The sequence below is a fragment of the Arachis duranensis genome, chromosome 2 (assembly GCF_000817695.3).
Source record: "Arachis duranensis cultivar V14167 chromosome 2, aradu.V14167.gnm2.J7QH, whole genome shotgun sequence".
Lineage (NCBI taxonomy): Eukaryota > Viridiplantae > Streptophyta > Magnoliopsida > Fabales > Fabaceae > Arachis > Arachis duranensis.
The window spans coordinates 93,130,244-93,141,465 of record NC_029773.3 but is presented as its reverse complement, the minus strand read 5'-3'; the positions used below and the strand labels follow the sequence as shown (position 1 = coordinate 93,141,465).

The following is an 11,222-nucleotide window of genomic DNA, read 5'->3' as shown; positions in this document are numbered from 1 at the left end:
CCTCCTCTCTCTCTCTCTCTCTCTCTCTCTCACTCTCTTCAATTTTATGTTTTCTTTTATACTTTCCAAATTGTTCTTTTCTGCATGTATATTGAGCTGCCTTTGCTAAAGCTCAAACCCTATTTTCAGCTGAACTTGTATGAAATTATTGTTCGTAATTTTATTCGTTAAATTTTCTGCAAGTAAATTTTTGTGGCACCTGAATCTGAATCTGATACTAGCCTAAACCTCTCAAATTCATTGTAAGAAACTTGTTTGCGGGTATATATTAGTTTATGAAAGATGCTAAAAGCTTCACCTTGATCCTTAAGAGAAGCCAAAGTTTTGGTCATATCATTATTTTAGATTATGGTTTCTTCTTGAATAATGAAATTGAGAGAAAATGTGGTTGATTCTGCCACATATATGATTGCTTCCTTACTGTGTTTGGTTATTGACTATAGTTTAAAACCATGGGAGATGGGACCAATAATCATGGCTCCTTAGAGATTGAATTTTTTTTTTGGGGGGGGGGGGGGTGATTATATTGTGGCCATGAAGACATGCATGTTTACTGAAAGCTATTGCACCCTGTCTGCTATGGTTTTGCACTCTTTTTTCACTAGAACATAGGGTGTTCTTTCTGCTTAATTCTTACACTTGTACTGCATGATTTCCAGATAACTTGCAAGGTAGTATCGATGAGCCAGTCGAGGATGGGGATACAGCATTACATTTGACCTGTTTGTATGGCCATTTGGAATGCGCCCAGGTTTGTTTCCATTGCTTATTATCACTTTCATATGCTCAAATTATGCAGCATGATTATTCCCATGGATACCGGATGATTGATCTTGCTTAACAAATTGCAGCTACTTCTAGATAGAGGAGCGAACTTGGAGGCCAACGATGAAGACGGTGCGCTTCCTTTGCACGATGCTTGTGCTGGAGGTAGTTTCCGCTCGCATCTCAAAGCTAAAATGAATGTTGTTGCACAATTTGTGATTTTTTTTTTCTTTTGCATGTCGATGATCATATCAGGATATACACAGATAGTCCAACTGCTATTGAACAGAGCTGGTGATGCAGAGATCATAAAAAGGATGCTGGAATCAGTTGATTCCGAGGGTGACACGGTGAGTATTTATCGATTTCATACTCAAATTTTCGTAGTCTCAAGCCACCTATAGATTGAGATTTTTCTGATTTTTATCCTTATGAACTTCACCTGATCTTTTTCTATCATCATGATCTTGTGATTGTGACTATTTTTTGCAGCCTCTTCATCATGCAGCAAGAGGTGAGCATGTTGATGTAATTAGGTTGTTGCTGTCTCATGGTGCTTCCCCCACCAAGCAAAACTTATATGGAAAGGTATGTAAATTTTAAAGGAATCTAATACATAATAATAAACCTTTTCTAGTTTTCATCAAATTCTGAGGATTGTTTTCTTTGGTAGTGCCCGCCAGAGTTACCTGATCCAGGCACAGATGCTAGGAGGCTGTTGGAATCTACCACCATTCCCATGGAAGCTTAATATGATAGCCTTAGTATTGTGATTGGTAGAAATATTCAGTTTTCTTTTTGCCAATTTTGCTTTAGGGCCAAAACATCTGGATTATTGTATACTAATTTTATATGGCTGTTGATTGACATTCAGAAATGATTTAACAGAGAATCACTTGTGATTAACGGCTAAATAATTACCTCTTTAATGGTTGTAACATAGGCTAAATCCCCTTAAACATAAGTCAAAGAAATAAATATATACACAAGCTATTAGGTATTATTGTTTCAAATTTTCATTAGTGAACTAGTGATAGATACAAGTAATTAAGCAGCCAAAAGACATTGGCAGCAATTAGAACAAACATTTCAAGAGCAACAACCACCACTTTGTTGGGATGCTTGAGGTTCCTGTTTTTGCTTGAGAATATTCCTTTTTACTGTGCTTGATCCTTCTTCCAGAAGACTAGGAGCATCCATTATCTATGATATGTTAAATGATTTATATTAGCTATAAGGTAACAATTTATCTACAATTTGAATTTCTTCTTCTTGTCCATTAAATAAAAAGAAAATTAAAGTGAAAAATCTACCTACCTTTAGTACAAGCTCTTCAAAACAGCTTTCCACATTTTCTCTAGTTTTGGCACTACATTCAAAAAACAAACATCCCAACTCTTTAGCAAGAGCTGAACCCTCGTCTCTGCTCACAGCCCTTTCAGAAACCTAATCATAGAGAGATACAATTATACAAAGCATCAAAGAAAATTAATATACAATATACATAACATAAATATCATGGTATGTCTTCACTATATTCAAGAACAATATTTATTATAACACAAGAACTTACTCTGTCAACTTTATTTCCAACTAGTAACTTCACACAATCCTGATTAGTAGAATAGAGTTCTACCTCCTTGGACCATACTTCTGATAAATTTGTGAAGCTTTCTCTCCTGGTGACATCATAAACTGAAAACAAATATATATAGCAAAAGAATTCTATAACTGTAACAACAAATGTCATGAGGGATTTTGTTCCACAAAGAAGTTTCTATGCAATTTGCAAATAGCAAAGACATGTCTCTAGGAGAAAAAATTAAAACAATCACATTTACATAATTTAGCATACCAAGAATGATCCCTTGAGCTCCTCTATAGTAAGAACTTGTTAGTGTTCTAAACCTTTCCTGTCCAGCTACAATAGTTGTAATGTTACTATCAAAGGGGAAAAAAAAAGAGAAGAAAAAGAGCTTGGAAGCAAATGAATTGATTATAAATTTTACCGGTATCCCAAATTGTTAGTTTCAATCTCTTCCCACCAACTATGAGCTGTTTGATCTTAAAATCAACACCTTCATAACATAAAAACAAGGGAAATTAAATGAAATACAAATTAATATGAGAAATATGATAGAATAAGCATCAATTCTAAAATTTAATGACAAATGCAATGCAATACAAGGAACAAAATAGTAAAATAGTTATTAATAAACCATAAGACACTGTCTAAGGACACCTTCTATTTTTCTTGTTTCTTTCATAAAATTATAAAAACAGACAAAATAAAAAATAAAAACAAAATAAAAATACAAAAACAATTGCATCCTTAGTATATCTCAAATGAGAGAATTACCAATTGTGGGGGCAAGTTCTTCAGTAGAGTTAGAGATGAAGCTTAGAAGTAAGCTACTTTTTCCAACAGCTGAATCACCAATCAACAAGATCTTGAATGAGAGATCATAGCTACTACTGATTTGACCTGAAGATAAACTCATCATTCTCTCAAATAAACTCTGTGAATGATCTTATGATGCTGATAATGAAGTACCTCCTCCCTCCTCTTTCTCTAATGAATGATTCTATATATATAAATAAATAAATAAATAGAAAGTACAATGCCAAAGGAACCTATTTAAGTGAAGAAAGAAAGAAAGGGAGAGAAAAAGAAAGAAGAAAAGGTATCATACAGCAATGAATGATAAAGGCTCTTAGCAATATTAATTAGAATAGAAGTTTTTGTATGTTCTTTATTTGTAGTTTATGCATACTCTAATATAAACTAAGAATGTGTAACTACGAAAGTTTTGAGAACATGTATAAATTTGTTAAAATCATTCACATTTTTTTTTCAATTAAATGTCTAACATGATTTAAAGATGAAAAGTAAGAGTTGAAATATTATGGTGGAGATTACACTAGAAATTAAAGATGATAAAATATATAAATGTTTAACAAAGAATTTTAATGTTGTTTTATAAAGAGTGAGAAAGAAGCCAAAAAAAAAAAAAGGCTAACTTTGCTTGAGTTCTATTCTATTCTTTTCTTTCTCTCCTTTCCTCTGTCTCAACTTTCTTTCTTTTTTCAGCTTAGAAATTATTCGAGCAAATGCATATTTTATTTTCTAATGATGTTATTTGCATCATTGCATATGAAAAGATAACTTGCATCATATAAACCATGAAAGTACTTGACTAATAATCACCATATATATGAATTATTATACATGGAATAAGTTAATTGGCTAATATTGTAAAATCAAGGTACAAAAATTAAAACAATATATAAAAAATTAGTTACTTCATACTTTTTAATAGAGATTTTATTTTATAATAAATCAACTATAGAGGAAATGGATCCTTGTATATTTGAAGGTCATTTGATCCTTAACATACACCTAACCAAACCCAAGATAAGATGCTTGGTGTTTAAAATAAACTTGCAATAATAATAATGCACATAGCCATCATGTAACACATAATTAATTCTAACTTTGAAGTTCCTAACTTTCTGCGATATTCTCCTTAATGCCGGGTTCTTGTCCTTAATTAAGTCATTAATAATTCTAATTTTAAAAGAATCAAACGAGAATGCTATGATAATTTATTTAAACAACGAGTTTGGTGAATAATTAGCTCATTCATCTGTTAAGTAAATGTCTGAGATCTGGAATTTGAATTTCATCTTGTGTATACAGTAACTTTTTAACCAACAACAGACCCTTAAATAAAACTCAAATTGCGGTGAATTAGTCGTTGGTTTGTTGGGTTGGAAAATACGTAAAAAAAAAATCATGGAGGATAAAAATGATCCAATATTATCCATTTCATGATTCAAGCTTCAAGGCATTAGATTTGAGTCACAAAGCTATCTATGAATACAATACCTATGTGGCCACCAACCATATAAAATTTATAGACAAAATGCACAAAAACAAAATATGTGACAATGTTCAAATTTTTGGACTAAACAAACAATGACTTGGTTGAAAATCAACCAGCTAGAGTTTCATTTGGTGGGAACACTTTCTGAATGAAGTCCAAGAAGCGACGGGAGTAGAATCCGGGATCAACGGCCGAGATTGAAATCGAATCGAACTGAATCGATTTGTAGGCATGTTCAATTTTCTTGGACATGTTGTAGTCCTGTAAAATGTCAATTATGCCCAGGTAGAGCACCACATCATAAGCCTCATGAAATGTTTGCATCTCTTCCTTTCCTGGAATTTGCTCTGCCCTTGCTGGCATGTTTACTCCTAACTGGATTTGTAGTCTGCTTAACAATCAATGGTGGTGTTTCAACAATTCTAGTTTAACCATATAGTCCTAACTGTTATGTGAATAGGCGTGACGTTGCGGCCGATTCGGCTGTGCAATGATGTTAGCTGGAGAACTATAATATGAAGTTATGAAGATTAGAAGGAACCATACCTTGCTGTGCCTGGAAGAAGCAGATCCACCTCCTCATCGCCGGCAGCCGAAGCGCGCAGTCGACTACCTCTGATGTGTGATCCTACAACAACACTGTTATCATCTGATCCCCTAGGGACCAAAACAAGGCTTTGGGGATAGCTTGATACTTCATCCTCTAGAGGATCTGTCAATTCAACATTTTGAATGTTTTCAAATAAACAATTTTAGTACAAACAAGAAGAATATGTTCATCAATTTAGTCCTCGAAAGATCAAACGGCTCAAATTGATCCCTGAAACATGCAATATTAGATGATGATGTGTCGCAAAATGATTATGCCATGTGTCATATCTAACTTATGAAAGGACCAATATGATTCAATTTGAGACATTTGATCTTTCGGGACTAAATTGACTCATGTTGATCTTTCGGGAACTATTTCAGGAACTATTTTGACTATTAACTAAAAGACAAAACTCAGATATATTAATCCTTTTTAACATATCATAACTTTCAAGATCACATCTCATACTAACCTTCCTCAGCAAGACTTGCTAATCCATCAGCAGTTATGCTACGGTTGTATGATGTGAGAGGACGGAGATGCTGTGGAGCTCGATAATGAACGCCGAGTAGAAGGCTGTAATCCATTATATGCTGTGCTTCCAAGAACTTGCTGTCGATCTCAATCTGCCTGCAGAATATTTTGAGAAGATAAAAAAAATGAATGAATGAATGAACATAGGTGCAACTTCTTTCCCTTACTTTAGCAAAGACTAAATCGAATCTCCTATGGATCCTTAGCTCTGTACAAAACATATTTCCCATCACAACAAAGCGAAACTGCAGAAACAGACAGTTATATATAAATTTTAGCCTCTCTATTAAAGGAAATGTAGATAAAGGTTCAAATATTTTATGCATTTGGCAATTCAGATCACAATACCTTTTGACCACTCGAAGGTATAATCCGGTGCAGACCGAAGAATTTCGTGATGAGGGTATTATCGTATGACTTCACGTGATGATGATAGTCCGGAAGCATTCTTAGAAGAACCTACATACCAAATTTTGATAATGATGATATGATTATTATCTTTAAGGCCTAAAACTTGTGTATGTAAGCCTATGGAAAAATGCTAATTAACAAGATATAAGTAAAATAAGCATACCTTTACTTCAGATCTTCGAAGCGTCTTGATCATGAAACGATCATCCTGAGACAGGAAAAAGACACTACCACTTTTCCCCGGAGATGATAGTTCCCTCAGAGCATCGTTTCCACAAATCGACATCATATAGTCAGCAGCATCAATCTTGAACAACTCTCTCAAGTTTCTGCATAAATTTTGATAAATAATTACATGATTATGAGGTTATGCTGAATAATCATTCCATCTTAACTAGGCATTGTAATTTTGACATGGATATATGAGATGATATGCATACAATTCAGAGTGTAAGTTTCTTTTCCATTATCAACAGAAGATTATGAAAAAGTAAGAAACACTATGGTAGTGGACCAAAAATTCAGTTCCTTGGAGAAGAATATAATTGAAATTCGGATGAAATAGAAATAATCATACAAAGTAGTGAAAGTACTACTAACCTGAACACCATTGGGCAATAATCTTTCCATTTGAAGTCATCAGATTGATGAGGAGGAGTTAGCTGAGAACCTTCTTTAGGAAAATTCATCCAAAAACTTGCTCTAGGACCGAAATCCGATGCTCGAACTTCTCGCCTCTGTATCGGGGTAATCTTTCCCACAGTATACCTAGAAATATTGAAGCCAAATTTTACATTACATATAGAAATCCACTGCAGATAATTTTAGAGTAAATAATTATTATAATTTGAAGAAAGGTCAAGATTATGCATTGTACCTTATTCCAAGCTGCAGACTAAGCATCAGATCATAGCTCCGGTGACCTTTAATGATGGCTTCACCGGGTCTTTTAATCTCTCTGGCGAGCTTCTTCTGCAGCCGTTTTGCCCTTCTAGACAAATTCGAAAAGCTGTTATTTAAAACTACCTCACTTATTAATACACCTTGCATATACTCGCGCTCCAAAATGGGGATCTTTTCACTACCTTCCAATATAGAATCTGTTGAATCATGGGCTATTACTTTCTCAATAGACACCTCAAGACTCCATCGCCTTTCGAGAGAGATATTCTTGCTGCGCGATTGTTCAATGTTTAATAGACTCCCTTTGGCAAGCTTATCGGACGAAACAAGGCTAGAACTCTGATTATCACCACTGACCTTGACATTTCCCATATCAACCGAAGAAGCATGATGAATATGAGCCTGTTTCTGCCTCCTCAAATCCGGCAATAGTCCTCTTTTCCTCAAGGCATTCAGATAAACCTCTTGTGCCGACGGAAGACAGCTACCTTTCGGATAAAACGTTCCTTTGCCGTCTTTCAAACCTCTCGTCCAGGTCCCAACATAGCAGCCGCCGTCACTCCAAGTATAAACTCCAAGACCATGCATCATACCATCCAACCAGCTTCCTTCAAATGAGTCTCCATTGATCCATGTCAAAGTTCCTTTCCCTGACATTTTCCCACCTTTCATATTCCCTAAATACACATTCCCATTCGCCCAAGTATACTTCCCCGGCCCCTCCGGCGTTCCTTGGATCCAAGACCCTTCAAAGATGTCTCCATTAGGATAAACTTGATAACCAAGTCCATGCTTAAGATTCAATCGCCACCGCCCTTTGTAGGTAAGACTATCCGAACCAATATATGTTCCTGTACCATGGATATAGCCACCGGAGAATTCGCCCTCATAAACCGTGCCAGAAGGCCATTGTAACCTTCCATTTCCATTCCTCATCCCCCTTCTCCACTCACCATCATATACACATCCATCTGACCATACATACTTACCCCTACCCTCCGGCATGTTGCCGAGAAGGGACCCGGAATATGACTCTCCATTAGGAAGCAAGAGTTCCCCAACTCTAAACCCAACTATCTCAGATGAATGACCACTGCTTTCGCCGTTTCTCAATAAGGACGACACGTCTACCTCGGAAATGGCATCAAGAGACTTTGTTCTCTCTGCAGAGATAACTGCTCCATCCAAATTATCAACTGTGGCCACAGGGCCAGACATGCATAATTACCAGAAAAAGGAAAAACTTTTCCTTATTCAATCAAATTATTATAAGTTACCCTAATTCTCAACAGCTACAAGAAGAGATTGACCCTTGAAATTCTTTGCCCTTTTGACTAGTGAAGCGGAATCAGAAAAATGAAACAACATCAGAAAACTTGATACAGTACTATGAACTATTAAGCTCAATTTAAGAAGAGCACTTGAACATGGTTTAAAATTGCAACTGAATTTGCTAACACACACTCAACTTCAAATCTTCAATCCCAATAACAATAACAATAACAAAATTATCTGATCAGTTCCATGGCTTTGTTTCCATCAATAGCAACAACTCTGAATACCAATCTATATAGTCAAGCATATACATTCATAAATGAATAATTGAATTTATATAAGGATTAGTGATTGCACATTATCAAGAACAGGATATCAGTAATATCATCACTAACTACATAATAATACAGAAATACAATTGAATAAGAAAGTGAGAGAAGGAGAGAGAGTACCTTGAAAGTTGAAAGAGAAAAGGAATGAGAACAAAGTCACACAAAGTGATGAATGAATGAATGAAAGGCAAGGACAAAGAATAAGAAGAAGAAGAAGGAGTGGAAATAAAACAAACAAATAAATTAAAAAAAAAGACTTATTATTCTCTCTCTCTTAAGCTTTGGTTCCAAAGTATATGGTTTTGGATGACTCAGTCTTTTTCTTCCTTCGTCTCTCTTTCTGTGTCTTTGGAATGAAAAGAGAATAATGATAATAATAATAATAATAATAATAATAATAATAATAATAATAATAATAATATGAGAGAAGTAGTAACAAACAGTGTCCTTGATCGGATCTAGCTAACTCTTTACTCAACTTATCTTCTATTTGTCTTCTTTAGCCCCACAATATATGTTTAATTATTTAAATTTGTTTAAATATTTTATTTTGCAAGGAAGTTAATTACACTATCAATTCGGTAAACAACTTAATTAAATTTTTTTTGAAAAAATAGTTTAAACAATAAATAACTAAATTAAAAATAACTTATAAATAAGTTATTTTATATTTGGATATTAATTTTAAAAATATTTATTTTATAAAAATATGTTAAAAAATAGTAGTATTAGGAAAGAAGTCATTTTTTTAACTTCTCCATAAACTCCTAAATAGCTTCTTAGAAAGTCGCAATTTGATTTTGAAAATTACACCAGACATTAATACTACTATTTTTTATAAGTTAAAAACTAAAAAAAATTACTTTTTAAATATTTCAAACGGCCTAATTTATTCTTATTTGTATTAGGTTAAATTGTAGTCCAAAATTAGTAAAATTTTATGTTAAAAAGTCTTATGATTAGGTCAAAATTTTGTCTAGATTGAAACAAGATATGATTAGAATTATCTAGATTCTATATATGGTTAATGAAGTTAGACTAATTAACTATACTTTGGAAAAAGTGAAGGTTTAAACCTTCTAAGAGTTACCACCTAGAATAAAGTTTTCAAACTATATATTATATATTTACTCTACATAGAAGAAATTAATGTAGGGCTCAAACTTCAAATGCTGTGATAAATAATAAATATCTTAGAAAAGTGAGATATTTACAAGCAATGTTGTTGAGTCAGAATGCAATTAGTATAGACATTAAAACATGGAAGGTTACCAAAGTCATAAGTGCAATAATATGATTCCTAAATAGCCATGTTGAGACAAAAGATCCCCAACCCCAACTAACTCAAAGACTACCCTTTGAATTTTGGATTTTGGTTTGCCTTTACTTAACTCTGAATTTTGAATTTTCATTCTTTCTTCTAAGTCTAATATTAATAATCTTCCAATGCCTAACTTTACCTTCCCCTCATACGACATACTATATATGTATACTATTAAATTCCCTCTTTGTTACGCTCTTGTACACCAATTATATAAATTTACATTAAGAACAATAATCACAAAAATATTTTTAGGGTGCAATTAGATTGTGTTTCTATTTTATATTTTTTTAGTATTTTTTAAGAATTTTATGAAAATAAAAATAATAAAATTACATTTCTTGTTAATTAATTTTTTATAAAAATTTTATTCGATTTGAGCAATTATTTTTCACTTTTTTATTTAGAAAAATATACATAATCTATATTCTATCATGTGGTTTGCACCAATAAGATATCAATATTATTGTGAGAGTAAAATGTAGTAGTAAGAAAAAAAATATTTAATGGTGATAAATTATTTATGTATCAATAAAGTTAAAAAGAGTTTAATTAGGGCTTCTTAAATTTTTTGTCCAATAGTTTATAAATTCATCTACTACTACTATGTGTATCAAGCATGGGAAAATCTAGCAAGAGATTTATTTCTCTTGTTAATAAATATCTTCAATATGATAATCATAAATAGAGTTGAAAATGAAATCATGGGGACCATAGACATGGCAGGGCCAAGTAGTGGGCACTATATATATATGTTTGAAAAAAGTTATTCATTTTTTTCTTTTTGGTTCACTAGATATTCTTCACATTCAATAATATTAAATATTTTTTAATTAAATTTTATGTGTAATTTTTGTATTAAATTTATATATATAAGTTATACCCTATTACTACATATATAAATATTAAATTATTTCTTTTTTTTAATAGATACGTAGAGAGAAAACAATATAAAACTACATGTTATTAACTATAAATAGAATTAAATGGAGATTCTTCATTTTTATATTACCATCTTAATGTATTTACTTTTTAACCATTAAGTCAATATCAATAATTATTCTAGTGTCAGATTTCTTTTTTCTTTTTTCATCCTTTTATATATACCGTTAGTTGGATCCTTTTTCCCCTGGAAAGGTACTTTCCATTTTCCATTCCCAGTAAATAAAACAAAAGTCTTTGTTTGGAATTTAACTTTATTC

At 32.7% G+C, this 11,222-nt stretch overlaps 3 protein-coding genes across 3 annotated transcripts in view; 1 reads left to right on the top strand and 2 right to left on the bottom strand.

The window, feature by feature from the left end:
* The window catches only part of LOC107476262 (uncharacterized), a gene marked incomplete in the record, with an annotated part of 1,892 nt that extends 221 nt beyond the window's left edge, over window positions 1-1,671 (top strand). The window contains 5 exon segments of the mRNA XM_052256873.1: window positions 660-751; window positions 852-930; window positions 1,021-1,115; window positions 1,258-1,353; window positions 1,439-1,671. Coding sequence (XP_052112833.1) covers window positions 660-751; window positions 852-930; window positions 1,021-1,115; window positions 1,258-1,353; window positions 1,439-1,516 — 440 coding nt within the window.
* Window positions 1,672-1,745: 74 nt separating this feature from the next.
* Window positions 1,746-3,496, bottom strand: LOC107476261 (ras-related protein RABC2a). Its single transcript, XM_016096050.3, has 6 exons — window positions 3,125-3,496; window positions 2,775-2,843; window positions 2,621-2,686; window positions 2,339-2,460; window positions 2,083-2,211; window positions 1,746-1,968 (listed from the first exon to the last, which is right to left on the bottom strand). Exons 1-6 carry the CDS (start codon window positions 3,267-3,269, stop codon window positions 1,855-1,857), a joined length of 645 nt encoding a protein of 214 aa, XP_015951536.1. The 5' UTR covers window positions 3,270-3,496; the 3' UTR covers window positions 1,746-1,854.
* A 1,079-nt stretch (window positions 3,497-4,575) lies between these two features.
* Window positions 4,576-9,005, bottom strand: LOC107476260 (phosphatidylinositol 4-phosphate 5-kinase 9). The gene is made up of 8 exons (XM_016096048.3): window positions 8,820-9,005; window positions 7,067-8,426; window positions 6,790-6,957; window positions 6,353-6,518; window positions 6,127-6,237; window positions 5,717-6,023; window positions 5,199-5,364; window positions 4,576-5,040 (listed from the first exon to the last, which is right to left on the bottom strand). Exons 2-8 carry the CDS (start codon window positions 8,308-8,310, stop codon window positions 4,761-4,763), a joined length of 2,442 nt encoding a protein of 813 aa, XP_015951534.1. The 5' UTR covers window positions 8,311-8,426; window positions 8,820-9,005; the 3' UTR covers window positions 4,576-4,760.
* Between the last annotated feature and the right edge of the window lie 2,217 nt (window positions 9,006-11,222).